At 34.6% G+C, this 25,866-nt stretch overlaps 1 protein-coding gene across 4 annotated transcripts; it reads left to right on the forward strand.

The window, feature by feature from the left end:
- Window positions 1-365: 365 nt before the first annotated feature.
- Window positions 366-25,575, forward strand: LOC105332808 (sestrin-1). 4 transcript variants are annotated; one of them, XM_066070457.1, is made up of 11 exons: window positions 366-514; window positions 2,430-2,742; window positions 11,056-11,130; window positions 18,952-18,981; window positions 20,901-21,071; window positions 21,278-21,460; window positions 21,571-21,774; window positions 21,945-22,077; window positions 22,196-22,433; window positions 22,571-22,796; window positions 23,335-25,575. In XM_066070457.1, exons 2-11 carry the CDS (start codon window positions 2,443-2,445, stop codon window positions 23,419-23,421), a joined length of 1,647 nt encoding a protein of 548 aa, XP_065926529.1. In that variant the 5' UTR covers window positions 366-514; window positions 2,430-2,442; the 3' UTR covers window positions 23,422-25,575. The 4 variants fall into 4 exon arrangements, with proteins under 4 accessions (XP_065926529.1, XP_065926530.1, XP_065926532.1 ...); XM_066070458.1 differs by lacking the exons at window positions 366-514; window positions 2,430-2,742; window positions 11,056-11,130 and adding an exon at window positions 17,842-18,166; XM_066070460.1 differs by lacking the exons at window positions 366-514; window positions 2,430-2,742; window positions 11,056-11,130 and adding an exon at window positions 18,412-18,590.
- Window positions 25,576-25,866: the final 291 nt, after the last annotated feature.

A 25,866-nucleotide genomic window follows, 5' to 3' on the forward strand; every position in this document is an offset into this window, starting at 1 on the left:
AGTCCATGTGCCAGAGGTGTAGTAGATATGTAAAAAAAAAAAAATTAAAAATCTCACCAAACTGGCACTAAATATATTGCAGATAGAGATTCTCTCTCTCTCTCTCTCTCTCTCTCTCTCTCTCTCTCTCTCTCTCTCTCTCTCTCTCTCTCTCTCTCTCTCTCTGTTTCTCGTGTTTAGTTAGAATGTATTGTGTATTGCCTATTGTGTAGATTATCTAATGTTGTGTGAAATGCATCGAAATTAACATAATATAGTTCTATCTATTAATAGCGAAAACTTTCCGTGATTGTGATCAGCCACGCGTATATTGGAAAACTTGACTTGCTAAAAATAAATTACTTTCAATATTTGATCTGATTGGTCCAAAAGAAGGGTAACTCCTCCTTCCTCAATGCCAAGGTCATTTTTATGGAGTAGTGGAGAGCCGACAGTCATCTCGCTGTTCGAATCAAGTCATATTTTCAATGTTCTGAACACAAAAAAATCTTCAAAACGGACCAGAGATTGCCAGGTAAGATTTTAACAAAGGCCTCTCTTTAAATTTTGCGGGAAAACGTGTGAAAGGTTTACATAAGGAAATGGCTGAAAAACCGTTAGGTATCGCACATGATTAGGCTATAAAGGTGTACCTTTAGCTTCAAATCAGCTGATATCTTGACAAGCTATAAAAAGATAGCATGCAATACACCCCACTGAAGTGTACCTGTCAACAAGATCATGTCAGTCACCAATATTTGTGCCGGGTATCGGAAGTTGCCAACGTGATGTTGAACATGTGTCGTGTTTGGCACGAACTTCCAACGTTAAGCCATGGAATGTTGCATCATCGTGGTGGCGAACGCAGAATCATGGTTGAATTTAAACTGCCTGTGTCAGCAAAAATACCGCTCTCTTGTAGATAAGTTAATTGAAATAACTTTTCATTCAAGATAGTGTTAATATTGTAGACATATAGGCATATTGGCATTCGAATTTTCTCGAAATGAATTTGGATCAGTACTCATTATTAGGCCTACTGTATATTCTCTTCTGTCTTGACTGGGGCATAGCCTTCATGATTGCTATGCCTAGCCACTTCTCAAAAAGAGAGTATGTAATTAAAATCATGGTGGTGTGACTTCTATAAACTGTACACCTGAACATATTATTGGTGTTAATTAACAAGGCTTTCTAAATGTCATCTGTATTGGGTGCCATGGGTACATGTCCAACATTTATATATTTACATACATGTATTAAACAATTGTACATGTATGTGAATCTATGATGAAGATAATTCATTAATTTGAATTTGGAATTTGAAGCAAATATGAAAATGATTGTACATAGGGCTGGTGTGTGTGTGGGGGGGGGGGGGGGGGGGGGGGGTGACCACAGACTGAACCATGCAAATATCTCCTTTCCCTAAATTATATCAAATCAATATAAAAAAGAATTAATTATGAAAAATAAAGTCATTGTGTTCTGAATGCAAGCTTATCTTTTGTGAATTAGAAATAGGACCATGTGTAACAGGTGTTAAATTATTCATCAAGTTTCTTCATGTAGCATGTAGCAAGATATGATTGATTCTTTATTGATGTGATGTATGATAAGCCTAGATAATGGAAGACTGAAAATATGCATTAAGGTCAGTTGCAACCTATCTTCTATTATTTTCTATTTTTGCCTTTGAAAATTTCCATTAAGTAATTATATAATTATATTTTCATGTTATATGATACTTTTTATAATTTATTTTATTGACATTTATATAGTATGTCTTTTTATGATGCAGTATACAAACTTTTCCTCTCTTTCACTTCAGGCAGATGTATTTTTTATCCCAATTTAGCATACTCTATTGAATAGAAAGCTCAGATCAGAAATGTTAGTTATAATAACTATTCTTATTGATTGTAAAATATATGATCTAGCTGTCACCATATGATCCTGATGAAATTTATTTATATGTGGATCACAGAAGTTATTTTTGGGCTCAACTGTAAAAAGATAGGGTGGTAAAGAGGTTATAACTTGGAGATTTGAAGGATAACATTCTTTAATTTTTTACCTTGTAACAAATACATTCAACATTAAACCCAGATGTATTGGAAAGGAACAAATAATTTCTGCAATTTGAAGAAATGTCAATTAAACATTCCAGAGGATTAATCATCTTATAAGTTAACAGATGATGTATCTGTGTCGTAGTAGTTTTACCCGGGTCACTATTGCGATGTTTTGAATTGATTTTTCGTAGAAATAGCCATTATCTTGGCAAAACAGAGGAAATTAATCACTGATGTTCTAAAATCCAATTTTCTTCAGTTACCAATACATGTATTTGTAATAAAAATGAGTATCAAGGAATAGAGGTTTTTGAAGGTTAATCTAATTATATAAAAAACAAAGACTTAGTATAAAAAATACCACTTTATATTCAGGATTGGATCAGTAATGGCAACCACTCTGAACCAGAATGGAGTTCGAGATGAAGATTCACTGCGATTCTTCCACGTTCTCTCTAGTAGAGACCCCAATACCAGGAAGCACAGCTTTGACATGATAAGAATGACGTTAGATGCCTGGGCAAACGGTTACGGCAGCCCGAAAGACCAAATCCTCGTAGGAAACGGGAACCCCCTTCCCATCAACCCCTTGGTGGAGGAGCATTTGCCCGACATTCTCCGTCTGTCCACCAACTGTCCTTTTGAGGATGTGAGAGAATGGTGTTCAAACCTTTTAGCAGATATACAGGTAAGTTTTTGTGTTGACTTGATTGTCTTACATGGTTTTTCGTTTCATGGGCATTTGTCCAAATCTTACAAGGAAACGTGTCATTTGGCTCGCATTTCATTTTCCTCATAACCTTGTTGAATTGACTCTATCTTAAGAAGGATACAAGTATTATTTTTCAAAGTTTCAGCAAAAACATTTATACAAAAAATAAAACAAGGAAAGATACTAAAGGTAATTGATAACACTGATATTTAATATACGCATCAGATTCATAGAAAACACATGCAACCTTTGTATGGCTGAGTGCAGTAAGGTCAATGAAGGAACAGTATTTTTTACTATCTTGATTAATTGGCAATAGATGACTTTTAAGCACTACATGCTAGCTACTGTCACTGGATGATAACACTTACATCCATATGATGACACATTGTTTTACTATTCCAGTGTTTGATTTAGTGAGGTATCTTTTATTGTCAATATTTGCACTGCATTATTCAGTTATGAAGGACTAGATAGGTTTCAAAAATAAAGTTTAAAGATCCTTATAACACAAAAAATAGAAAGTTTGGAAAAAAAATGAATAGATCTTTGTAACTCAAATTGTTCAACCTAGCTTCCTTGTCAGAATCAGATTCTCTAAACAATCCCTGTCCCTTTCCTGTTAGGATAGGACATGCTCTCTCTCTCTCTCTCTCTCTCTCATTATTTTTCTAAAAAATATTTATTGATGTTTCAAGTCAAAGATTATATTGACTGTTAAGCTGTATAAATGAAACAGTTCAGAGTCCATGGTTTCAATTACTAAAAATTGATTTCGAATTTTTATGAATTACATGCATTAGAAACAGGTGTCTGCACACATTTTCTCTGTTTGCTGTTCAATAGTCCAATAGATCCAATTTTTTGTTTCATCTTACTACAAGATCTGTTCCATAAGCATGATAAGTTATGTTATGACATATAACAAATTTAAGATTGGTTAGAGAAAAATGTACTTCAGAACAGAGAATAGCTGAGTGAATCGAGATCAAAGAGGAGACAAGACTAAATTGTTTGTGAAGATTTCTGACCAATCCTTTAAAATAACAACAAGAAAAATTTAAATCAGCTGTGTACCCAGCAGTCTAAAAGTTACGCAGGTCAATTGTGTTGGTACGTCAGACTGGATTATTGTTGTCCGGGGATTGCATCAGAAAATCAAACCTAATTATGTAAATGTTTTGTAATTAATGTTTAAAGGGTTTGATCCTTAGCTGTTAAATCTCATAAGCCAAATACAAGGTGTGTCCTGTAAACTCCTGTTCTGGTAGAATTAGAAAAAATATACTTAATATAAGAGAAACATGAAAGCGAAAATTCTACCGTTTAAAGAGCATGTGATGGAGTCTCAATTAAAAGCAGATAAAAATGATGTTTTGCACAATCCAAGAAATGCATGAAGGTGTCAGATTCTATATTTGCTACTCAGTTTCAATGACTACTCTTGTCAATCCCTATTTGTTATAGTCTCATCGTCATTTGCAACCAGGATGAATTTTTCTCATGAATTAGGCTTCTGTACAACAACTAACCCACATTTTTCCTGAATAAAGAAACGTAGATTGTCAGCAAGCTAGCTGGGCAGTGTGATTTAAGGATACTGCGGTACATGACGGAGAATTAAGTACATAATATTTGTGGTCAGTTTAGTCGGTTAAGTGTATTGCACTCATTCATATTCAATACTGTTCAGTATTTGAGACTTTTCCACAGCAAATTGATATATACATATCATATATCCACTTTTTTGTGTGTCACAAAATTTGCATAAACGTGAAAAATGTGTAGTAATTTTTATTTGCGTCAGTCATTTTTAGCGATTTTAAAAGTTTTTTATAGAAAATAATACGAGGATATTATTTCTGCATATTCAATATTTTGTGATTTAAAAGAGATAGTGGAAACGAAAAATAGATAATCATGAAAATTAACGGATATATGGTAATTCATTCACATAAAATGGTGATGAATTCTTAAAAAGAAACCTTTTCCTCACATCAACTTAACTGCTTCCTTGGATCTTTGTGTTAGATATTTTTAAAAATGATACAGTTGAAATGCTTTTGCAAGAATCAATTGAAACATTTTTAGGATTTTTCTGTAAATGTTCTATAAACCATAGGATATGATGTAAGGCTTCAGAAAGAAAAATAAATGGATACCAAGAGACTTTTTATGTTCTTTGTTATCTAGATTAGATTTAGAAGAATCACTTATGAAGTAGGTTATTAGCTTTGAGGCCAAACTCTTGAGGGAATGACAGAATATTTTTATTAATAAAAGCACCCTATGGATCAATATAAATGGTTTCATAACATTTAGGACCGTTTGCTGAAATTACATATTTAAAATTCATTGAGCTGCCAGGAGCGGGTGTGAATTATGTTTGAATGGTAATCAAGTTCCTGGAAAGAACTTGTGAACAGTAACACTGGCCATGTTCAATATCAGGGTCCTTCTACATGATCTATGTTCAAATATTAATGGAGGATCTCCCACACATTTTCTCAATGGGTCGGGAGGAGAGAGAAAAAAAAAACTGCAGCAGTTAACTATTTGTTACATATTTTTATTGATTTTTCTGCTAACCGAAGTCTTGAATGAATTTTTTTTAAAAGGAGGCTGAATACCGGTAAATGTAACACTATTAGCTGAAGTGTTTGAGTGGACGCCTTTTTGCTGAAAACTAAATATTGACATTCCATTTTGGTACTGCAGAATCTATGCTTTTTATAGACCCAAAGCTTGATATTAGCTAGATTAGTCCAGTTCTGAGTGGATATAAAGCATAACTGGATCTTGTTAGCTGTGCCTTTGTATAAATATAGTAGAATATCAGAGTTAAAAATCGCTGAGTTTGTGGTTTTACAAAAAGATCTACATGGAAACCTTCTACATGTATTTGTAATAATATTATAGAACTATATACCCAAATTACTGGCATAGTAAATTCTTTGTCATATAAATAATAGTCAGTTTATATAGCTAAGAATTTTGTTGAAAGGGTGGAAGGTGCACAAGAACATCAGATTAAGATTATCATAACTAAAAACTTTTCAAAATATCTCAATTTTCTTAAAAATAAAAAAGCATATGTACAATGGATCAAACCACAGTCAATTTATAGTAGACTTTTACTGTCACAAAGTATTGTATATACAGGGTTATTTTTGCCCCGCATAATTTTCGCCCCGCTACACTTGGAAACAATTTCATCCCATCTTGAATTCACCCATACACAGCTGTGATTTAGGACATTGGAATTCACTTGCTGACAAGGCGAAAGGGGGTGAAAATAAAACAAGGGCAAATATGTCCCTCTAGATGAAAGGGGTTAAAAATAAAACGAGGGCGAATATGTCCTTCTAAAAAGTAAAGTTCTGTAGTAAATGGTTATCTGTACATGGTTATGACTCCATGCCCATTTCAAATGTCAAGAAATGCATTGGAATTTTAATGTCCTTATTTTCTGTATACTGCTGGCAATTTTCCTGTACTTGAATCAGTTCATATATAAGAAAACATATCTTTCTTCTCTATCAAGGATTTGTCTGTAAGTCTGTCTGTTCACATAAATTTCCGTGGAATTTTTCTATCTTTAACCCCGCATAGTTTAAATATACATTTCGTCATCAATCTGGTAGAGATTATGAATTATTTCATTCATTTTACGATAAAAGCTTTACTTAACTTTTGATTTGAGGACACGAAGATGAATCTTTGAATGATGTTGACAGATTGAGGAGGAAATATTTATAACAATTTTGATTTGAAAAAAAAATTTAGGTATAAAGGGGATCTGTTTGGGAGTTAAGGCTATAATTGGTTGGTTAACCTACATTATCTTCTCTTGATAGTTAACACACAATTTATAGTCGTTAACATTTTACGCTCTGATTCAACCAGGTCACCGAGAGATTTATACAGAGATCCATAGGCCAGAGGAGGTTTTTTGGGGGGATTGTTTTCAAAAAAGATATATGCAAATCTGTTGAACAGTGGTGTTTTAGAAGTATATTTCAAGTAGTATGTTATTTTAGAAATTTCTTCCTTGTGTTGTAACTGTTCAAATAATTGTTATTTTTTTAGAATACCATTTTGATGGCTATAATTAACTTAAATTGTTAGTATGCCAGTTACTTACGTGTATACAGCTGTTGAAATGATGATTGAAGTTAAAGTTTAATAATGTTATTTTTCATACATGCCCAGGTACCATTATTGTACTACACAAAAATCACAGTTTCTGAAGAAAAGAAAATAGCAAGAGTTAAAAATATCCTCGTAGATGGGTTGGCCTCACAAAAATTCCAGATATACATTCATACTGCGGCAATCTCACCTGTTTATTCTCATAAGTTTTTTTTCAATTTGACCTGTAAACTGGTGAAGCCATTTCTTCTTAGATTATAAAAAAAGCTTGGCGTTCTGCATTGAATAAATACGTTTAATATAATTAATGATCTCAGATCTTTTTAAGTGTCTGAAACATGCAACAACAACAGTATGAACACACACCCCAAACAAAGATATATTGTATCAATTTATCCATCATCCAAAAGCCTATAAGAGCTTGCAATGGTATATAAAGATTTCCTTTGTCATCCATTTCAAAAAGATATTGCTTTTTTTTTTTTTCAAATTGTTGACTGGGTTTTTTTTATTTACTGCTTTGATACTCTTTTGTAATAAATTACCTAAAACCTTAACAATTACCAGATAAATTTCAATTAAATGCTTTGCTTTGTTAAAGGTTTGTTAAATCCTCTGTACTCTGTGGTACATGGTACCCTTGCAGCTGTGTTACGCAGTGCAGTGGGTGCAATATCTGTGATGTTATCACCCCTCACACTGTAATATAGACAAGACTAAATCTCAATGTCAACTTATCTAAGTATCTCCTGTTATCAGGGGATGAGGAAATAAAGAGGAATGTGGCAGTTTTAATGGGTGAAGAAGACCCAAGAAACTCAGTAGTAGAGTTTATAGGCATTAAATCTCATTAGCTCTGATGGAGAATAGTATGCTATAGCCTAAGGTCTGCCATGGAAATATTACAAGATCAGGAGAGGTACATTTTGTATATTACTTGGTGTCTGCGGGAGTCGTGAGCAAGGTTAATAAGAGGCTGCCGAAACAGAGAACCCTTGGATTACAAATCAAGTGTTTGAGAGAGGGCTTCAAAAAAAAAATGCATAGCAAAATTTTCTGATGTTCAAGAACAGGCATTCAATTAATTAAGGTAAAAAATGCAAAGCATATTACAAAGTACCAGTAACATCTTCCGTCCACCTGTACCTTATATTTATAAACAGTTAGTGGGTTTGGCTCCTAGAAGATTGTTTTAATCATATTTAAAGCTGAATGACCATTCTTGGATCAGTGGTAATTCCTTATTTTATGAATGAATGGGTGAATTAGTCTTGTACACAGGTTTTATGAACTTTTTTTTTGCCTAAGAGGATCAATTCCTGACCAAGTGGTCTAGTTCAAATTCTTGACCCCACATAATAGATTCGTTATAGAAATTTACACAAGCCTAGACAGTGTGTTTTTAAAGTTTTAAGTTTTTGATTACAAGTATATACTGGTAAACATTGAACAGATATTGAAAATGGTGGTGGTTTACTTGACAGATATAACCAACAATTATCAGTTGCAAGTACTGTTTTCTCTTACTGAAATACTAGTCCTTTGACATTTAATTTTGCACTACATGTACACTTGAAATGACAATGTCAATCCTATATCCCATAGAAAAATAAACAATCGTGATTACAGAGTGTCAAAAGATGCCTATTCTTGCATCACTTTATTATGTCAAAACCATTGCCACAACAGTGACATGCACCTAACCTGCATGTAGAAAAATATTGAAAGGTTACCTAAAGGGGGTAAGGGGGGATCATCTCTTCCCCCCTTACTGGGTTAGTAGGGGGCACACCTGGTTCTAGAAAACATTATTGATTCAGCTTTAATGTTGACAGTCAAGAGTGCTAATGTTTTCACCAGCTAATGAACCCCGTAGAGTATAGGGGAGAATATTGATTAATTAATATAAACAATTTGGGGTTAGGTTTATTCTTGCATGCATATATATATAGATACATCAAGTTAATTGGATGTTTTTGCTCGTAAATTTGGCATAAGATTGGCAAAAGAATTACAACAAAACATGGCCAGCACATTAACTTTTCTGAAAGTAAATAATTTTCTTTTGAGTGATATTATAAAACAAAAAATAAATTGGTACAGCATTAATTTATTTTTTTGTTAAACTGCTTTTTATTAGTAACATGCATATTCAAACTGTGAAGAATTGTTTATATTTCAAGTTACTAGACTAATCTGACAAAATTTTTACCGTCATGATTAAAAGCTCAATTTATCAATTTTTTAAGGGTTTATCAACAGCATGTCGCATATCTTGAATAAACTTTACAAGGTCTGTACAAAAATAGAAAATGTTTTTATCAAGTATTGACTTCATTCATCTTTAAATAGAAACTCAAGGTATGTAAATTGCTATGAACAACATTGATATTATTATTGTATACTTGAGGCGCATTAGATGAATGTCTCCATCAACAGTATGAAAAAATAACAAATATTTTGTTAAAGGGGTTATAAAATGGACAATCATCTACCAGAGAGAGAGAGAGAAAGAAAGAGAATGTGCAGTAAAAAAAAATTTTCAGTGAGAATCCACTTGTAAATTGTCTAAAATTTACAAACGAATTCTAGTTTAAATAAAATTGAAGGTAGGAATAAAGGGGTTTAAAGGTCTTCTTTTTTTGTAAAAACTGGGGCACTTTGACCTGGTTAATGACTGTCATTGCTTGTTTTATACCATTATCCTTTCAGGGCCCTACTTAAAAATTGTAAAGAAGTGGCTCACCCTATACAGGTCACCTCTATGTACCGCCACTTTTTTGCTCGAAGCAAAATGTAAATGTCAATGTAAAAAGATGTAATTCGCATCAATACATCAAGATTTGGTGGGGCCTGTTGTGACCTCCCAAGGAGCCAACGAATCAGCTGATCCAGACACCTTGTCGCAGTCCATATGAACGCAATCGCAATCGTAGATTTTTGCTTTTGTAATCTATTTTTCTTTATGTATACCTATAATTGTAAAGGAGACACACTTACTCATAGCGCCAGAGTCCATCGCAATATCGTAGATATTGGCTTTTGTATATTTTTTTGTTTGAGTGTCTATATTTTTGTAGAAAACTCACTAACTTAAAGGTCTCTGTGTGTTGCAGTACATAACCTTGATGAGCGCAATTTTGTAGATTTTTTTTTTTGCTTTTGTGTATATTTTTTTTTTCATGTGTACAAGTATGTCTTACACAAATATAGGTCGTTTATTTGTGTAGGAAACTTGTGGTGCCCTCATACCATTTTTACAATGAGAAAAATCATTTATTTACCATAAATTCCATACACAAATCCACATCTTGACATTAATACAAAAAAGTTGCCAACACTAGCATCTCTGGTTTAGAAAAATAAGAGGTTTTTTTTTTTTGCAAAGTTTAAACACTCTGTTTCATATATACACAATGAACATTCTAAATTTTAAATGTAGCATTTTTTTTTTGCTAGTTCAGAGTTGCTTTAATTTAATGAGCATTCTTCCGACTATAAAATACATAAATACACTTGATTTCAAATATGATAAATTGATCCCTTCCAGTGGTTTCATAAAACTAGTCATCCTTATGAGATTTGTCATCGTAAGTTACACAGGTAAACTCTAAGGTATATGTCAGCTGGGATTAGATCAGCTGGTCCCCAACAAAAATCAAAAATCAGCTGATTTCACTCTTGGCTGAATCACACTCCAAAAATAGCGCTCTCTCTCTCTCTCTCTCTCTCTCTCTCTCTCTCTCTCTCTCTCTCTCTCTCTCTCTCTCTTATTAATTATCCATTTCAATTATCACCACCTGTTATATAACATCCCTATGATGTAACAATATATTACCATCACATTTGATATTCAGATGTGAACTTATCTATCCAACTACAGTCTGTCTCACACCAGAGTCTCTGGTTTCATGCATTAGAGATTCTATTTAATAATGTCAGTGTCATAAACTTAGCTGATATGTAAAAATTATGCTTACACATGTATATTGATATAGATAATAGATTTGATTAATATTATTTATCATGCTCTGTCACAGAGTGAATTATTAAATCATCATCATCATCATCTAACTGAAATATCTAATATGTGAATAACAAACGACTTTTGTATTTATGATCCCTGTATTTTTGTAGGAGAATTGCAGTGGTATCAAAATACCAAGAAGGGCACATGGAAAAGGACCAAGTAAATATATTCCAGAGTCAGAGGTACGTTCAATATTTTCTAGTCTTGTAACTAATTAAATATACCAGTAGTAAAAGAAAGAGACCGTAAAAAGATAAACATCTTCCACCACAAAAGGCAACAAACTAAAAGCATAGCATCATGAAATGAAAGTGGGAGTATAAAATAGTTCAATAACTCCTGTTCAAATCACAAGGATAAACAGAACAGATATTCTTTTGTTTGTTTGTATTGGTCATTATCTTAATATAATGTACATGTGCACTAGTTGACATGAGGCAGAGATTTTTATTTAAATAGGCCTAATACCTACTTTGGAATGTGACTTATTTTTGTAACACACAATAAAGAGGAAAACTGATGTAGAACCCATGCAGGCTCCTTTAATCTTTCTTGGCCAAAATTATGGAAAACCTTTTGGAAAGCTCTAGGATATGTCAAAGCATATACCGGTATCTCTTTTTTCTGAATGTCCTTTCAAAGCCAAGCCTTTTAATGGAAGCTGTCAGTACCACTACTAGAAAGTGACCATTCTTAAAACCAGTCATTTTGTCTGACAGAAATTGTTGTTTACAACATGGCAGTGCATCTGTGTTAACAGACATCCTTTGACATTTTCTTGCCCTATACTTGTAGCAATTGTATGTTTGCAAGTATTTTATTCTGATATTCTAGCAATTTCTGGAGTAGGCTGTCGAAAAATGAGGAGCACAGCTGTCGATTTTGTAGATGGTTTCCTGATAAAGTTGTCTGTAGAGTTGTAATTACATGTATTACCGTTGCTCAGACATGACAATGTTTGCTGTTCTAAAGATGGGGTGCAACATGCAGAAAGCAGTGTTTGGACATGCTTGTTAAAAGAGATCGGAGAAAATGCAAATAAAAAAGCAGAGATGGAGTTGTTAATTACCTATTAAAGGAAAATTAAGATAGGTATAAAGCTAATGCCTTTGAATATTGAATAATACTCTAGTCTGGTTCTATTGTTTGCTGACAGTTATTCAGGAATCTATTGAATGTATTGAGTCTATTGAATCTCTTTTTGCCAAAAGTACATATCGCCAAGACAGATTTAATGGGGTATAGAAATAGCGCCTGCTGTCAAACGAGGTCACATATTTTTTCGGCCATTGTAATATAATGCACGACTCAGTGACTAGGAAAATTAGGGTATTGTGCGATGGGTCTCAATATAGGTTTTGTATGTCAAGTTTTGAATTTATTAAACAATCATGCCAAAAAAGTACTAGTAAATGAGAACAAAATTATCTGCTTACGAAAGAAAAAAAGTATTTTTATTTTGCTGTGTTAGCAAGTTACACAGTTACATGCAACTTTTTACAGTGCTGACATTTAATGCTTTGTAAATTATTCTTCCAAAGGCGCTTTAGTGTTTTTTCTCCAGTTTTTTTTTTTTTTTTTTTTTTTTTTTTGCACAAAGAGGGGGAGTAATAAATGACAAGATGCCATCGGAGCCTCCATTCGAGCGTGCCCGATGGATGGGAGATCCCGGAAGATTTGTCTTTTAGACTGTCCTTGACCAGAGGTTGACTCCTGGCTCCTCTTTGTGTAAGGCTTGCTTAGTCCTTGGACCAGGTACGGACAGGAACACAGCTAATGGCCAAGAGCCTCTCTATCATCCAGGGATCTTAATGGCTCGGAAGGTGAACCCGAGGCTTAGGGCCAACTCCATTTATATCATTTGACGAAATAATTTAAGAGTTTCGTGGGTTCATAACTTTTGTAATTGCAGGAAAGTTCCTTTTTTTATGGTGTAAATTGGAAAGTGGTGTTTTGTACGTGAAAACATCTTCATGATTAGTTCAGCCATTTCAGAATGTCAGCTCACCATCTGACAGGATTGCTATGAAGTGACCTTTGATAATATTATGTATGTCTCCTGACAGCTTCAATAAAATCACTTTGTTTTCCAACAAAATGCACTAAAGCAGAAAGATTTGAACAGCTTTGCTTTTTCCATAAAACCTTTGTTTATGATAACACTTGAGAAGATTACTCAGCAAAAAAACCAAATAACCAGTGATATCTAAGACCATTATTCTCGTTCAATAGATTTGTACAAGGTGATGTTCTCTCTGATTCTCCCTATTTTCCTTAAGCATGAAATTTTTTGCTTAATCAGCAGGTTATAGTCCTGTTAATTACCAGCAATATAGATCGGACACTAGGCTTTATAATCAGCCCACACAGTCCCTCATTATCTGTTGATGTCCTTGTCTCTCTATGTGTCTATATTAGGAACACTGCAGTAATTATACTTTTGTTATTCCGAGTTTTAATGAAAGGTCATACATGCATCCCCAGCAGAAACTAAACGACAGTGATAGGTCTTGTACAAAGTACATAAGCTTTTTTATAAGATTTTATAACGCTGACAGATGCACGTGTTCGGCAGGTTTTAATAGTAAAGGAAAGGTGAGGTATCTTGCATAATACTGTAATTCTGTTAACGAGCAAACCTGTGAACATCAAGGTACAAGCTCACCTTTCAGGTGTAAATTCTGTACTTGTTACCCCAGCTAGGCAATTTGTGGGATGTCCAGCTCTTGAGTGAGTTATGGGGGCGATTTGTGGGATGTACCGGTTTGGTGGTTTGTGGTTTATGAGAGCTGATGTCATTTTCCACTACATTGGTCAGTCAAGCGTGCTAATTTAGGTTAACCTCCATGACTGACCAATGTAGCACATGTACTAGTCATGTTGTTGACCGAGAAAAAAGTCTGTAAAGTTGTGTATGGATTTGGATGAGGTTTGCAAAAGGTACCAGGGTACTGAAACTTTCATTGGAAAATGAAATAAAAAAGTCTGTAAAGTTGTGTGTTGATTTAGATGAGGTTTGCAAAAGGTACCAGGGTACTGAAACTTTCATTGGAAAATGAAATAAATTGGCCTATAGCTTGATGGGAGTGTCTGCTTTAGCAGTCCCACTTTATCATCTTTAATAAGGAATCCTGGCCCTCCAGTCTATTTTGCTTCTTACACGTAGATTTCTTTCAACTGCTTCCTTTCATTTGCATCATGGTCAAACTGTGTCTATAAATAAACCGTATAAATTAGCAGGTCTATTCAGTCGAAAAAACCTCAGGGCACGAGATGAAAATTTTAGATTTAGCCTTGTATTTATAAACGTGAAAAATCCATGTGATCTTACACGCTTGAGAACTTTTATGATATTTCCCGGATCGCGACTTTGTCTTAACACACATATATATATATAAGCGTCTGAGCATTATATTTTATGCATGTTTAAACTTTTCTTCATAATGCTTGCTAGTTAAATACACTTTCTTAAATACAGGTATTGATGTTGCAAAATTCAGAATGCATGTACATTTACCAAGTTATGGAACTTTTCTCTCTCTCGAAAAGTTTGTAAAGAGATATAATTCTTCTCCTTTGTGGACCCTATATCAGGTTCCTGTGGCTGGCCCATTGGGAACTTGGTAGGATTCCAATTCCCCTGGATGTGGTATATTTATTATCTAACACTGCCAACGACCAGACTGATTTGATGTTCCATGAAAATCAATAGCTGTGATGTTTATTCCCATCACCCTTAATTTCTGTAATTCCATTACACATGTTATATTGGATGGAAATTGTGGCGCAAAATTAGACTGGGTCTTAAATATGGATTGTATCAGTAAATTGTACATCCCTCTTAGGTATTTCATCGAATTACATAATGGCAGGATTTCCTATCTGTACTGTTATTTGTACATTAGCGGCTGGAACATGGTGGAGAGAAAGAGACATTAATGTTATTGAAGAGAGACTTGATGGTGTAAAGCATTGGCCTATATAAACTCATGCCAATAGCTATGATTCTTTTCATGCATTAGGGCATTATGCTGTTTTAAAAGATGTAAGAGTTAATCTGGCCAGGGGAGGCAATTGTAATCAGAAACAGCACAGCAGGGGGGACAACTCATAATAGTGTCAAGGAAAGATTATGTTCTAAATATAGGGGTCTGAAGATTTACTGTTATAATGGTAGTGATTAACTGTAAGAAATAACGGGAGGCACAGGAAAATATGTAGACACATTTCCTTTCATGGAAATTTTTCTGTAAAATCAGATACAATTGAACAAGTGTATTTTACTTGGGCTGATATAATTCCGTTACTTGAAATAACAGCTAGAGGACATGGTAACATTGTCATAATGTTAACATGTAAATGTATCTCCTTTCATGGAATTTTACTGTTTCATCAGTTCCATATGTTGTATTAATCAATCTTTTAAAAACTAGACTTGTAAAACTGCTTCCCGACAATATGTTATAGAGGTGTAATTTTAATTACCGGTAGATTGTTTATTCATGACATGGGGGGGGGGGAATACTTTGTATTTATTTTCCATAAGAATTCCTCTTGGATGTCACAATACAATGTATTCATTATATTTAAAATGTTCACCGAATACCTTAAATATTTATGATCTCCATGTATTTATTGGTATTGAATTCTACGTAATCAAAGTTCCAAATATACACACAACATTCTAAAAAGAGGTGTTACTGATGATAAACATGTGCAAGGCTCTATTGTTTGGGGGGCATGATTTGGTCACCTTCCAGGAGTTTGTTTTTGTGAATGGGATCTGTGCATCATCTGAGGAAGGAAATTATGGGAACAAGAGGATGCTGTTGACGCACAATATAAACAAAGCAGGCGCATGCATGTGCAAGCTCCTGCATCATTCCCAACATCCGTGTACCGCCACCGATATTTCTGGAGGAAAATAATCAGTCACGGCCAAGCTATATTTTGCAAAGGTGCCATCCAAGACGTAAAGAGCAAATGCCAGAAATATGAAGCTCACGGCAGCATTTCGCAACAACAATGGAAAGGACAATACATGTATTATGCTTACTGGCCATTATAAAGGTTTTTGATGGCTCACGCTCTTTCTCATGATGGGCTGTAAGCAACACTGTCATATAATAAAAAAGATATTCAGCTTCCCGAATGCTGTCGTTTGCATGGGTAATTCGTAAAAATTTAGCTAGCGTAGGGGAAAATTAGTGGGACATTTACAAGGTCAGTAGCCTTGGATACTCAAGCTGACTGTACCCACAGAAACAACAAACAAAGACCCAGGGAATTCGGACAGCATTACATTATGGATGAAATGACAGCCCAAAAAAGGGCTTTGTTGCTTGATTTGAAAACAGACATACTATGCTGTAGGTACAGATGAATGATTATTTTTTGCTAGATCTTAATTTTGGCAAGGTTGTTATTTTAGATGGGGAGAAATAATTGTAATTAATTGTATATGCTGCATCACAGCTGATTGTGTGGGGAATTTGGTCAAGGTTTAGTGACAGGAGCATTGGGGCGATGGACTTTGGGTTACTTTGGTGTGAACGGACAAAGGTGATTATCTCAGTATTTTTATAACCCTTACCACACACTTGATCAGACTACTGTCCTCCACACAGCTTTTTCTTCCTCAGGTAGCCACCTCTGGAGAGAATAGATTCTCAATTTGTATCAAAAAATTTCATGATTGAGGCTTACAATCATGGGAATAGTGTTGGCTCTGATGGCTGTATTATAGTAAAAATTTTATTGTCATATAGACTAAGTCCCCGAAGTACAACTGATTGATGATGTATCGTGTTGCCGATATATAAGCTGATATTTTATTAAACACAAAGCAGTGACCCTTTTTCACTAAGAGATTAATTTTTGTGGCTGAAAATTCAATTATTTTTGTACAAGGTTATGGTTTTTTAGAAAAACTGATAACAACTGTCTTCGACATATGTAGTGCAATTTTTAAAAAAGCATCAATAGGAATTCATTTTGCAAAATTTTCAGGTTTGATACTTTAAATTACTGGGTCACAATACTATGGCCCGCAGCAGGTTGTGTTTTCTATTCTGATGCGAGATTTCTTGCTCAGGTTTTGTTTTATTAGATTATATAGAAAAACTTTAATTTAATCAATAGGGTAGTGTATTAGCTTGTCGCATTAGAATGGTTGCAGCTTTGTCATAATGACTATGTGTGTCTTTTCAGTCTATCCACTGAGCTTATAGACAGTGGTTTCTGTACGCCGGGGAATATTTGTTGTTTGAAATATTAGATCAAGTGGTGTTGCTATCTTGATGTAATTTACCGGTATCTCTAATTGCCAAAATGCCGTCTAATTTTAATGTGAAGGTCGAATTTGACAAAACACACCTTCTTTTTGACCAATCAGAAAACGTTATTCGGCCAAGCCCCCCAAGAGAAGAAAAACATATTTTTTTAAATCATATACGTCTCAAATTTAATTCTTGATAGCGTCAGCCTTTATTTATTTTAGATACTAATACATTTACAATATTCCTTACGTAATGATATATGTACCTTTTAAATTTTAATTTAATAGGTTATAAGACATCCCCTATAGGCCCTTCGACAGTTATTCCATACAGTATCCCGATACAGTAACCTGATAACGTTAGCTATGCATACGTTATATATTTATTTTTAATGTAATTTATTTTGATAATCTTTGAAACTTACTATGTTACTAGTCATGATAATGTTTAATTAAGAATCAGACCAATATAACCGAAACACAGCACATTTCCCCATCAGTGGAATTTTTTCCTATCTCCGTAAGACGTTTGCAACACCGTTTTTGATTGGACGAACTTTATGCTAAGGGGTCACTTGCATAAATTACCATAATAAGGGCCATCGCATGTTACCTGACGTTTCATACTTATTTATGTATTCACCGAAGTAGTGCGAGACAGCGTAGAACGGATAATATGAGAGAAAAATCAAATTAAAGCAATTGCAAACTATCGGCAACAGAATTAATTAAAGGACAGTTTCTCATTATTATTATATATTGAATCAATGTGGAATTATACAAATCTGCAATCGTTGGATCTTAACAGAAACTGTGTTTTAGAATCACCACTCGAAACGGAATCGCTAAAGGAAACATGTGTGTATAAGAAATGTGTTAAAAAAGCGCCTGACCCACAAACAGGATTGCATCGAAACCTAAATCATAATGACAACGAAAAGGTACATGTAGCTTATTTGATTATTTTTTTCTCTTAAAACTCCAAGGCCCAGGGTGCGAGAATTTTGATTTATATTTACGATATCGACTGAAGGTTTAATGATTAAGAGTGCATAAGCGGTTATACTATTATTTAAAGTGTGTTAAAACAATTAACATCATAGTTTTTAATGCATTGATTCATCACGTTTTCCCATTTAAACCGAGATCAGCATATTTTGTTTACTCTTGAGAAGTTCCCTAATTATTCATATGACCTCGTTCTGGTTCATTTGCTTTGCTCAGCTGTTCTTTGAGTTTGGAAAAAGACAGACGACATCTGAAAACATTTCATAGCTATATTTGAATTTATCAAATTAATATTGCATATGTATTATGGTACGCTTGGAATTCGTTGCTTCGGGGAGTTATAAAGTCTATCATGGAGTAAGTTTTCTGTGCAAATTATGTGTCTTTTTAACGAGAACCGTGAAATGTATAATGCTCCTTTGTTTCGGTTTGTCAATCGGTCTGAACATCTGTCGAAAAGAATGGTTGAAAAATTTTCGATGAATTTTGAAAATTCAAATTTAGTGTTGGTATTTATTTACAATTGAATTGCCAAATAGTATTATATATATTTTCTAAGCCAGATAGGCCTAACATTAAAGATTAGCAAATGTGGATATTGCCAGATTTTTTCCTTTATTTTAATCAGCTGTTAATCCTGCTATAATCGGATGTTGTTCAATTTTAACAGGAATTTTTTCTTTGTAAATTTTCACTGATTATTTTTTTTAATCCCCAGATTGTCCCAGTTTCTACATCCGAAGATCAGGTATGTATTTAATTTATTGTTACCAAAAATATTAATGCACTTATACATCTTCATTGCATTAGCAAAATAAATTGCACACATTTGATTCTCATGATGCATTCAACATTCATTGAATTATTCAGCATAGTTTGAAACATTGTCTCCCAAAATGCTTTGGATGTTATGTAGATAGTACATGTAAGGTTGGAATTTGAGATTCAACTTATACACGACCTGGAGTTTTTGTAACATAATATAAAAACATTATTCTACAGTTACATGCTAATATTCTAAAAGGATAAATCCTCAAGATTAACCTACTAAATAAGCCTTAAATACTCAGGTCAGCAAATAATCAAGTTATTCATATTACTCCATTCAGGATATGCCCCATTCAATTTAAAATACCCATAGCTTATACAGGCTCACTGTAGTGTAAAGAAACGTGCTGATGCAATCCCACTCCCAGCTATAGTGTGATGATGCAACCCTCTGTTCTGCTATATGAAGCTTTACTGAGCTTTGGGGAGGCATTTCTTGCCAGATAATCTAGAGATGAGGATAGGTGTAGGAATATCATTTGATAAAAAAATCCAAGTGAAAATGGAGAGTGAACTCGATGATCCCAGTAGCGACGGTTTATCACTGTTGGAATGTCTGAGGGACATGCTTTCAGAGGTATGATAAATTTGACCGACAAAAATGACCGATAACACCTGTTGGCTACCTTAGTTTGTCCCAGGTATTTTTGATGACTAAATCCTCAGTGGTCAAGCTAGACTATTACTAAATGCAAGAGATAAATATATTATCTCTCTGAAATACATGAATTTTAATATGAGTATTTTATTTCAGAAAATCTGGGGGTTTTCAGTTTTCTGAAAATTTTCAAAATTGATACTTAATTTTTTTTTTTTAATATACAAATATTACTAAACCCATAAACTGTACTGGGATTGAATACTTTATTGGGGGGGGGGACCTTTTTTTTAACATAACCAAGAGAATTTTTGAATGTAATTTTTTGCCTTTGAAACTTGATCTAATGCAAACTGCTGTTCTTGCAAAAGCTTACTAAGCTTTCGTGCTCTATTATTTTGCTGGAAGGCAGCTAGGTATTACATCACAAAGATAAAATATTTTTACAATCTCTGCCTGGAAGACCATAAAGTCTGACCAGTGGTTATTGTCAGGGTTGGGTAACTGACCACTTCTGCCCTAGCCCTGTCTGGAGTTGAACAAATAAAAGCCAAATATAAAATAGCAAAATAAAAACCTAGCTGTAACTCACCAGAAAACTTTACAAGGTGTCAATGTTTTTTTGAGATTAATGATACTGAGATGGGATCATCAAGAATTCATTTTCTTTAAATTAACCACAAAATGATATTCAGAGCACTTCATCTCACATGTATTTTGTTGACCTATTGTACCTGTTTTACCTGAGTTTTACCTGTAAATTCCCCCAGAATCTGGACAGGTAACATTTGAAATGACATATAGAGGATTAAAGCTGGCACTTAATCCTTACTGGATTACTCAATGGTGCATTTTAATGATAATCAGGCAGTGAAAGGATTATCTTTTCAAATTTGACCAGAAATAACCAGCGAAAACTGTACTACTAGTAATTAGGCAATTTGAGTATGTTTTTAAACATGTAAAAACTTGCTTGGATTACATAAGGTTTATTTTCACCTGTAGTGTGGTTTGCTTTTTGTCTGAAACTTAGATCATTTTTTTTTTATCTTATAAACAAAATCATTATTAGACAGGTTGTCTGTAAATACTTGAAGACAATGGGAGCTGGAATTAATTTGCATAATTATCATGCATGTGTACCATAGGCTTAAATTAATTTGACACTTCACTGGCCATTCTGATTTATTTCACTTGGAATGGAATATATAATATTCAAGGAACATTTCATTGTCTTACAGACGCAGATGTTGTTTGTGGACGCATTCCTCCAGAATAACCGGCTAGACCATGTCACCCAGCTCATGGGGTACCACCCCAACTACTTGGAAATGTTCCTGAGGACCCAGCAGTACCTTCTGAGGGGGGACGGGCCCCTCCCCTTCCACTACAGACACTACATTGCCATTATGGTAAGCCACACATGAATTCTGATTTTTCTTCTGAAAATCACACATTATGTTTGTTAGTAACAATGGAGGAAAAAAGGATGACTCAGAAAATTTTCCATTCATGAAAAATGATGTTTTATATACGAATAGCAGTGTAAACATTGATTTTTTCTTTCTCTGGGAGCCTTGACAAGTTGATTGCAGTGTTTTATGATTGGTTCTTGCAGGCTGCCAGTCGGCATCAGTGTGCGTATCTCATCCACCTTCACGAGCAGGAGTTTATCCTTCAAGGAGGGGACCAAGACTGGCTCAAAGGACCAGCCTTCATCCCTACAAAACTCAGAAAGCTCCACGAAGTCAACAAAATCCTGGCACATCGACCGTGGCTGTTTAATAAATCACACATTGAGGTAGAATCAATGCTCCATGTTTTCATTTCATGTTAAAAATTTATGTGTAAACCCTACAAACCTAAACTTTTTAAGACAGATGCGTTTATTGTGTGATTTTGATATTTCAGGGATTGCGTAAAGAGGCCTGGTCAGTGTCTGAGCTCGTACAAGCCATCGTTATCATGGCCCACTTCCATGCTCTCTCTTCCTTCGTCTTTGGCTGTGGCATTAAGAATGAGCCAGACCATCACGGGGGATTCACGTACAGACCTCACTCCCCGACCGAAAACTCCAACGACTCGGACTATACCAGTGACAGCTCTTCCGATAGCGTATGTAATCTACTCGCTACAATTTCAGTAAAATAAAGCCGAAGGGAGAAAATCTCATGAGATATAATTGTTTAGAGTTTTAAAAATACATAACGATAAATTGAGAGTGAAATTTCTTTTGTGCAATTTTGAAGTGACATTTTATGAACATTCTTTTCCTGTATTTACAGAATTCTGAACCAGAGGTCGGAATTGAAATTTTGATGGAGCGAATGAAAAAATTAAAAGAAAGCCAAGAGGAGGAGCCAACTGAAGAGGAGAGGAGGAAACGATTCGAGAAAGTGGAGTTCCAAAGTGCTGAATGTAGGTTTGAGCTTCAAAACAAAATAATTAACAACCCACCCACCTTAAATTTCCTGTAGGATTGGTGTAAGAATTAGCAAGTGTCAGAAAATGTAACATTGTTCGCCTTAAATTTCAGTGACAAAGCCAGGGAAGAAACCATCCCCGAAAGCTGAGATTATTAAATACGTGCAGGATGAAGAATTCTGTTACATAGACTTTACGAAACGTGGCTGCACGGAGGAAGCACCTACATTTCGAGCAAATGAATATTCCTGGGATGACCATGGCTTTTCAATAGCCAATAGGCTTTATTCTGAAATTGGCAACCTGTTGGATGAGAAGTTCTCCATGGCCTATAACCTTACCTATTACACGTAAGTTATTACCTTAAAAACCAAATGAGGTGTTTTTGAATTGCTTGCAATGGTATCATTTGTGATTCTTACAATGCTAAGGTGTGTGGTATTGACCAATACATGTACTAATTTTTCAAACTTGTTTGTTTTGACAGGATGGGAGAGGTTATAGATGTGGATACCTCGGCCTTCAGGAGGGCGATCTGGTACTACATCCATTGTCTGTACGGAATCATGCATGACGACTACGACTATGGTCAGGTCAACCAGCTGTTGGAGAGGAACCTGAAACAGTACATCAAAACCGTCACCTGTTATCCAGAGCGCTTAACCAAAAAGGACTATGACAATGTGATGAAAGAGTTCAAGCATTCAGAAAAGGTACGCTAGAGTTAGCTAGATCTTTAAGGTGTTTCTTGATACGTCATCGAAGTAGTGTACTGGGGCATTAGTGCACTAGTTAAAGATCTTTTTAATACTTCATTACAAGGAGTGTACTAGGGCATTAGTGTAGGATTAGTGAAGACTTGGCCCAGATTCTACTTGTTTATGTTTTGCCCTGTAGGTTGCCTATTTTAACATTTTGATCAAAAGGGCAAGTTGTCATGGATGAATGATCTACTGAAGAGACCTACAAAACTTCTTTTTCACTTCTCAAAGAAAAAACTAGGCTATGTTAGTGTACTGGGGAGTGTTGGATTATGAAAACATCATGGTTTAAAGAGATGTGATCAAGATGTTGTGTAATTCTGTCGACATGGCAGTTTCTCTATAGATATTAAATGATGACTTATGCTGTAATATCATTCATGTTATTAACTCAGTACAACTTAAATCTATTAAAAAGGTATTAGTTTAATATGCTTTTCTTCTGCACATGTAGTTGTCTATTTATATCTGTATGTATTTGATTTTATAGGTGCATGTTAACCTCATGCTACTGGAGGCCCGGCTGCAGGGGGAGCTTCTCTATGCTTTGCGTGGCGTCATGCATTACATGACATAGCGTCGCCACGCAAAGCACTTCCTGTGTGTACGAATCCTACTCTCCGGTCTTCCATGACGTTAAATTGGAGTCTTTATACCTATAGTTCTCCGTGGTTCTCTGAGAGCCGCACAAAGTGGTGCACGACTAGAAGGCAGGGCGGTGCAAGCAAAGAAATAATACGTCAAAACAGAACAAATTTTAACCCTTTGTGAACTCTTGACTGTGATATTTTATCCCCTGTTACCCCATGAGCTGACGCGATGAGAAAGAGAGAGAGAAGTGTTGGAGAGAAAAATCAAGCTATGTACAAAGAGAATTGCCATGAGATTAGTTAGCCAAGGCAACTTGCATGTTGTCCACTTGCAGCCTTGTTGTAGCGAACACAAAGCGGACAGGCTGACCCCTGGGGGCGGCCTGCCTGAACCCCGTATGAGCCTCAGTTTTATGGGGCACTATCAAAGTCTTTCATTTGTACAGCATTCTGTGGTGCTGGAACTTATCTTATGATATGTACGCTTCTGTTTCTCCACTTGTCATGATGGTTTGATTTTTGTGAGTTTTTTTTTTTTTTTTTTTTCGTTCAAAAACCAAAGTATGTTGTGTAGATATAGATAGATATGTTGACTAACTTCTTCTTTTCCTGCATTCCACTCTGGTGACTTGCATGTGGATTTTTTTCCGAGAAAGAATGTTTGACATTATTTCTTCTTTCTGTTGATATTTTTTATTTAAGAGAACATTTTTTTGGTGAATAGTGTAAAGCGTATCTTCTATTCCTATATTTTTTGACTGTATAAAGATATAAAAATTAAGAAATAGATTTATTTATTGAAAAGTTTATGTATTAAGTATTTGAAAACTATTTCTGTACATGCATATATTTCGATTGTATGTAACCTGTTGATGAACGGAAGATCTACATGTAAACCTTGTCACAGAGAACAAACTAGTCAAAAGTACCTACACAAATAGATGGGCATTGTGAACTTATCTCTAGGACGTGAACAAATTATTCTGTTCAAACCCCACCCTCATCTTTATCATCCAACATATGATCAAATCCATTATTTTTATTTCAAATTTGCTGTTGAATGAAATTTGAATGAAGTTCAAATGCTTGTGCCAGTATCTTTAACCATTTTGGTAGAAATGCTCAAAAGCTACCAATTTTATTAGAACTGTTGGCCATTTTTTATTTTACTTGAACAATATGTTTACCATGTTTCAGCATAAAAAAAAAATTCCATTGATTTTAGTGCTAAGATTACTTTCTAGGTCAACCAAATCAAAAGTTATTATAAAAACAACAAATCCAGATGTGTCATCTTTCAGATTGTTCTTATGAAAAATGATTAAGTGCTGTAAGGAACAAGATAAAAACAAGCCTGTGTGGTGAGTGACAGTCCCTGTATTATTGTTGAATTGATGAATGGCACTGTTTACTGTTACAATCACAAACCCTGTTATTATTGTTCAGTCAAAGTTATATAGTCAATTCAGTCTCTATAAGCAGTACTGTGCTTAGATAATACTTACATGTTGTTGTCCAGCATTAGGTAGATTCTCATCGCCATTTACTCTTTGGTTAAAGAGGCGATTGAGATTTAGAAATCAATTCCAAGCATTGCTTGTTTATGGGGAAGGAAAGAGGGGGGGGATTTTTCTTTTAAATTAATGGGGAAAGTGTATTGTTTTTATGTTGTGTTTTTGTTAGATCTGAAAAAAAATTGTTGACTCTTCAAAATGTTTTTTTATATGTCACTGGCTATGTGCAATTCCAGAATTGTATGTGATGTGATTTGTAGACATTTTTTCACATTTTTGCCCATTTCCATCCCTGGGTATTGAGAAATCCGGTGTTGTTGATTTTTTTTCCACTATCTCTATGACCTGTGCACAAAATAAAGTTTGAAAGAAATGCGAAGATCTCAAACATTTTGTACAGAGAGAAAACATTGAATCTAATAGATCAATGCTACTACTAATGCTTTTGTTTTGTAATTAACCAAATGAAATGGCCACCGTTGATTTGTGTAGAATGAAGAAGAAGTATTACAATTGTACCATGTTTTGTTCTGTCATTGGAGAAGTTCATAGCAGAAGTGTTTTATTTATTGACTCATTTCTTACATTGTGATAAAAATGTTGCAAAATAAATTCAATGAAACTCAATCTCATCTTTTTTCTTGTTTATCCGTGGAATTTTTTTTCCAGTTGTGGAAATTAAGACGTTCACTTATCCGCTTAAAAAAAACCAACAAAATACTGCAAAAAAAACTACCATGGAACTTGTCAATAAAAAAAATTAAATGCAATTTATATGCGGTGCGTCTTTTATCTCCCATTGAACCACATCGCTGCCCCGTTTACATGTATTTTGTAAAGTTCTAAATGTTGTATTGAGTGTGATTTGCAAGGATGACAAAACAAGTTTAATTTGCAACAATAAGAAGGGCAGAAATT

Source organism: Magallana gigas, chromosome 9 (genome assembly GCF_963853765.1).
Source record: "Magallana gigas chromosome 9, xbMagGiga1.1, whole genome shotgun sequence".
Lineage (NCBI taxonomy): Eukaryota > Metazoa > Mollusca > Bivalvia > Ostreida > Ostreidae > Magallana > Magallana gigas.

What these genes read in the sequence shown, in the direction of transcription:
- LOC105332808 (XM_066070457.1), top strand. Translation starts at nt 2,443, where the DNA reads ATGGCAACCACTCTGAACCAGAATGGAGTTCGAGATGAAGATTCACTG. An exon ending in TTTCTACATCCGAAGATCAG is followed by an intron (nt 18,982 to 20,900) that starts GTATGTATTTAA and finishes ATTGTCTTACAG; the next exon opens with ACGCAGATGTTGTTTGTGGA. An exon ending in TATAACCTTACCTATTACAC is followed by an intron (nt 22,434 to 22,570) that starts GTAAGTTATTAC and finishes TTGTTTTGACAG; the next exon opens with GATGGGAGAGGTTATAGATG.